This window comes from Neophocaena asiaeorientalis, unplaced genomic scaffold (assembly GCF_003031525.2).
Source record: "Neophocaena asiaeorientalis asiaeorientalis breed wild unplaced genomic scaffold, Neophocaena_asiaeorientalis_V1.1 scaffold166, whole genome shotgun sequence".
NCBI classification, from domain to species: domain Eukaryota; kingdom Metazoa; phylum Chordata; class Mammalia; order Artiodactyla; family Phocoenidae; genus Neophocaena; species Neophocaena asiaeorientalis.
Genome location: NW_020174933.1, coordinates 2,956,893 through 2,962,499, shown reverse-complemented (window position 1 = coordinate 2,962,499; position 5,607 = coordinate 2,956,893). Strand labels below are relative to the sequence as shown.

Here is a 5,607-nt window from a genome sequence, read left to right as displayed (position 1 = left end):
TGGTAATAACATCACTCAGAAAAGACCATCATCGATGGTCTTAATTAAACAAACAGCAGTCTGTATAAAAATACCATGTATCATTTACTCTTTTGTATATTCTGTACAACTGGCAGGAGAGGCTTACGTGGTAGCACAAACCAGGTGGGAATTATGTAGAGAAGTCCAAGTAGGTGTTAGCAGCACCAAAAGTAATATGGTCCTAAACACCCAAAATAAAAATATGAAAAGTAAGTCTGACCTCTGAACAGTATGAAATACCAGAGACCAGGGTTTTAGAAGTAGCTCTGGAGCGGCTCTCCCAGGATCGTTTCCAGCCGCTGAACAGTCTTCTGGCACTGATGCTCCACCTCTTCGCATTCATCTAAAAACAAAATCAAAATGAGTCAGTCTTCCTGCCTCAGTTCTCAGAGCCTGGTTCCTCACATCTCGCATTCGCTGGCCGTCAGTCAGAAGAGAGAAATGAAGCACAGTCCTGAGGCGGAAGCCATCCTGGAAACCCCTCCTCTGCCTTCCTCCTTCCTGCCTTCATTCCCTTCTTTCGGTCTAGGACTGGGGAAGCAGAATCAGACAGACCCCAAAAGAGTGGTGCACAGACAAAACTTTCAGATGCCTAGCGATGCCACTCTTAGTAGTTCACGCAGCCCCTCTCCAGGAGGGAGGAAACAAAGGTGCAGGCACCTGGTTTTGGATCAGCAGGGAATCGCTAATGTGAAGGCATCTGTCTACTCGCCTCCATCACCCCGCTAATAAGCTGCACTGTTATTTCTTGGGCTGCGTGGTGGCACAGTGCTCGTTCTGCCGTCGGTCCAGAACTGCGCAAACCTGGACTTAAACCCCAGTTCCACCTGTCACACATTTTTATCAGCTAGATTACTTAATCTCTTAAAGCCTCTAGTTTTTTCCTTTATAAAAGGGGGATAACGGCATATGCCTTGTGAGGATTAACGACATCATCCACGTAGAGCACAGAATAAGTGCTGGTCATTAACAGGCAGCCACCCCATTGCAGCCGCAGTGGCAATGGATGTTTTGGTATAATAACCCTATATCTGTGGACCAAAATATTCAATCATAGACATGCATGAGGTTAAAGAAAAACAATATCATAGTCTGCAATGTCAGCAAAAAAACACAAAAGTAAAGATAGTGAGATTATGCTATAAACAAATCTCAAATGACAATGAGGCAGCCCGTGCACCCCACTCAAACCAGGAGCTCAGCCTCTGCACAGAGGGCTGGAGACACGAGCTCATCACAGGCTATCCAAATGTGCATTCTCATTGGGCACATTCCCACAGAAGTTCACTCTATTTCTTAATAGTTAGGGAATTACCTTCCATCAATTCCGCTAAGAAAGGAATGGATTCTGGTAACAACACGATATAATTCTCTTTCAGTTTTTCAGCCAGTGCCAGCACCGTAATCAGAGCAGCAAATCGAACCTGAAAGGGATTAAAAAAGTGAAGAATATTAAAAAAAAAAAAAAACTAGTATTCTTGTATTACTTTATGATCTAACTTGAGATGAGCTCCGAATTCTAAACTGTTAACCTCACGTGAGTTTATTTCACTTTCTGGCCAACTTTCATCTTGGAATACCAGTTTGTTTAACAATTCGGGATCCGTCTATAATATGGGCAACCTTATAAATCAGTGCTTTTCAATCGATGTTCTAGAACTACAAGCCTTTCATGTGAATGTCTTTTTATAACATTTTTCTTAAAACAAAACAAACCAGTAAAAATGCCACCTGCAAATTCAAGTGTGTCATCAAATGTGACTGCACTGGAGCCACTGGCTGGCCTGGCCGCCGGTGATGCTGACCTGGCAGGACCGTGTCCCCGGCCACTGCAGGCAGGACTCCCGTCCTCAGGACCCTGACTGGGGTCACAGTGTGGTTGTGTGAGAGGCCAGGCGCCGGCTCTGGCCGCACCCTCACCTCAGCCTGACTAAAAAAACACACTCATTGTGTCATAAATGTCCTAGTTTTGGAACTTAAAAGATTGGAGTGTTGCTCACATGACTTGTCTATGACAAGGAATGCAACCAGTTGTTTGTTTTGTTAGTGATTCTCTTTGAAACAAAAGCTATGTTAGTCTTCTTTCTGGTTTTGGGTAATTCTGGTAAAGAATATTGGGATAGAGCAAAGTGAGTTGTTGAAAAAACGTTTGTTACTGCCTGTGTTCAATCAGGATTTTCTTGATATTGTACAATCAAAACAACATATTACAAAACAACAAATTTAATGCTGCAACTTTGTAAGATCCTACAATTTAAAATTTGGGGGTTCCCATCCATACCTCTGTGAAGAAGAATTAGCATAAGAAGAAGAAAAATATATTTTGTTAATTACATTTTACTTCCAAGATCTTTCAAGCCAATCTAGGAAAAGAAAACCTTGGGCACTTCGATCCTTTCACGTGTAAAAAGGAAACTGAACTAGAAAAAATTAAAGTAATAAAAACATTAATCTGAAAAAAAAAAAAAATTGGGGGGTTCATCAAAACAGCCTCATTGTTTTCATTACTTCCTAATAAAGAAATGCTGTGAATTTCAACTCATAAATTTATTAACAAAATTCTGCTTCAGTCTGTTTTATCCCCTGAGGTTCTAGTGTGATAATTAGCTTGAGGAATGGCGATTCATTGCTAGAACAGCTTGAAAACTTCCAAACTTCCGCTCATCCCCGCCCCCCCCATTAATGGGCATCAACCGCTAGCCCTTACCGTGCGTTACTCCACCAAGGTCTACGCCTGAGATCGATACACAACAGGGATAATACTCTGCTCTAACTCAAAGGAATGTTCTGTAGACAAAGCATGCTGTCTCTGGGAGCACACTGACATTTAAATGGTGCATAAGAAACTTGAGGAATTCAAGTCTTTCCAATATTTAAAAGTGTAAAGTATTTTAGTGCTCGTGCCTAGCACACCATGGGGGTGGGGGAGGACTGCCATTATTTATAAATGGCCTGTAAGAGAAAACCAAGTTTCTCAGGCTCAACCTTCTGCCTGACACAGCCGAACCCTGGTGCTAGAAGACACGCAGCCAGTGCAGACCGGTGAGGCCCCAGGGAGAGCGCACAGCATCCCTGCTGGCACTGCAGCTCCTAACCTTGGGTGAGGAGTCCCTCATCTTCAGCAGGATCTGGTAGTTCAGTGGTTTCCAAAGCGAGTCGTCTGCCATGGCCACTGCGAACTGTGCAAGGCATGGGATCAGGTGCTTCGTCACCCGTTCCTGGAACTTCTCTTCTCCTCCAAGCCTGTTTTCCAGCTGTTAACAGTGAGACAAGGACTGAGCAACGGGTCTCACTGCTGTTTGAGAAAATACTCAGTGTATGTAGTACTTTACTACCCTTCCTGATATCAGCAGGCTCAAAAACCAAGGTGCTGTTTATTCTCAAAAACCAGGTACTGTTTGCTCTCAGAGAGAGAGAGAGAGAGAAAGAGAACAAATTTACTACCTTATAAGAACTCAAATGGAATCACAGCCCTTAGCATCATCCCTTTCCCCCTGCAGAACCTGAGAGGAGGGCAGCCAGACCCTGACACATTCTCAATGAACCCAGTTTTTAAGACTTAAAAACTTAATACACCTTACATCATATCTCTTATTTGAAAAAATTTAAAGTAACACTCGGTAAATGCCGCTACAAAGATAAGTTATTAATACATCCATGAAAAATGAGAAATCAATTTTAAAATAAAAATTTCATGAAAAGGAAAAAAACACCAGCAAACTGTGGTTCTGGTTGATATAAACCCTGCAGGCATGTAACACTGATGGCTTATCTTTTAACAGAAGATGATTCCACTGGTTACCTGATCCACCAGGGGCATCATCAAGGCTTCTGCTCTCTCTCTACTTAGAAAATGCTGGGTGTCAAAGAGGAAGATTTTATATAAACAGTTCAGAATAAACTGCAGTAGCAAGCAGCACTTTTCAGGGTCACGTTCAGAGTCAAAAAACGCTTCATCTGTAGATAGGGGAGAGAAACAAATGGAAACAAAAATAACAAAAAACTGAATTTCACAATTTGATCTCCAATGTTTAACTTCAAATCGCCATTAACAGAACTATAACCAGAAGGTTATTTCTAAAATGATCTAGAAATCACAATCAGGATGAAGGCAGAGCACAAATTAAATGGACGGTCTCTTGGGGGAGTGATCTGTTCTTTCAGAGTTGTTAAGATTCTTGGTTATTAAGGGCTTCCCTGGAGGCGCAGTGGTTGAGAGTCCGCCTTAAAAAAAAAAAAAAAAAAAAAAAAAAAGATTCTTGGTTATTAAGATTGCTTAGTTTGGCAAGTGGACTGCTTATTAGCATTAAGAAATAAACCAATCTTAATGTTTTAGAGTTACTTCCAATAACACAGGACTGCCCATTTAGTCTTCCTCCCAAGTGAGTCAGTTAATTAATAACATTAATTAACTGCTAAAGGAAAAGTGCTACAACACTTCAGTGTCTGACAACTGACTATAAAGAATCCACCTTCCTTATACTCACTGCATCCCGCTAAGGTGCACAGAGCAAGGGCGCCAGCTGACCTGGAGTCAGCTACCTACCTGTTTTGGAGATGTTCACCTGGTTCAAGGTGTCAGCGAAAGGCTTCACTAAGTGGCCAGCAAACAGGGTAAAAAGCCCTTTCAGTTTTTCAGCAATGCAATCTGCCAAGTTGTAAAATGTCAACAGTCTGTCCTTTGGGGCGTCCTCTGTTTTAGCCCAATCAAACAGCTAAAAGACAAAGTAGCATTAGTTTCTTCTTCAGATCTTACAACTGATACGTGAGTAAAAGGAGAAGTAGAGGAAAAGAGCTCACCTTGAAGAACAGGGGTCTGAATGTGACCTCAGAAAGTTTTACAACCATGGCCATGAGACAGTCAATGATGTAATTTTCCGTTTTTCCAATTTCCTCCAGATCATTCTGAAAACAGAAGAGCTGATTTGTTAGCCAGAGTAGTGACATCTAGCCCTAACTTTGACAAGTACAACAGGTCTGAGTCAGCTGAGAAGTTCAGGACGGGGGGTCGGGGGCGGGGAACACGCCTACCTCAGAGTGCTGGGCGCGGAGGTCCAGGGCCTCCAGGAAGAACGTGGTGAGCTGGGGCTGGTGGGAGGCGAGCTCCTCCTTCCTCATCACCCCGATGTGCTCGCACAAGATGCTCATAAATGGGCCCATGAGATTCTGAAAACACAATCAAGAGACACGCCAGTTGTTAATATTCCTCTAGTTCATTAATGCATTTATAATGGAATTAAACCACCATATTCTTCTTTAAGTGAAAATCTAAACATTTCAGTACCACATCTCCCTCCTCCGAAGTCTAATACCCAGTACGGTCTAACCTTCCAGTTCTTCTCAATCTGCTTGTATGTCTTGTTGATGGCTGGCAGTAAGACTCGGGGTGACAGCGTGGTAGCCAGGGTCTTTTTAAGGGACATGAGATGGACATTAGCCTGGGAGGCAGGAGCTATTTCACTAGTGATTTTCTCCAAGTGAATCACCTGTAGGAATATAACAACAACGATCAAGGCCACCACGGGTCCTCGCCGGGAGCATCTGTCTACACACTTACAGAAAGTCCTGGTAAGGATGGAAAAGCCA

The 5,607-nt window shown here is 42.8% G+C and overlaps 1 protein-coding gene across 4 annotated transcripts in view; it reads right to left on the bottom strand.

The window, feature by feature from the left end:
* Positions 1-65: 65 nt before the first annotated feature.
* The window catches only part of HEATR1 (HEAT repeat containing 1), a 47,719-nt gene continuing 42,177 nt past the window's right edge, over positions 66-5,607 (bottom strand). For all 4 annotated transcript variants that reach the window (XM_024761453.1, XM_024761456.1, XM_024761454.1 and 1 more), the window contains 8 exons: positions 5,349-5,507; positions 5,053-5,187; positions 4,822-4,926; positions 4,568-4,736; positions 3,824-3,978; positions 3,117-3,275; positions 1,337-1,445; positions 66-364 (listed from right to left, as the gene is read on the bottom strand). In XM_024761453.1, the coding sequence (XP_024617221.1) occupies positions 276-364; positions 1,337-1,445; positions 3,117-3,275; positions 3,824-3,978; positions 4,568-4,736; positions 4,822-4,926; positions 5,053-5,187; positions 5,349-5,507 (1,080 nt within the window). In that variant the 3' untranslated portion in view covers positions 66-275. The remainder of the gene's footprint in view (positions 365-1,336; positions 1,446-3,116; positions 3,276-3,823; positions 3,979-4,567; positions 4,737-4,821; positions 4,927-5,052; positions 5,188-5,348; positions 5,508-5,607) is intronic.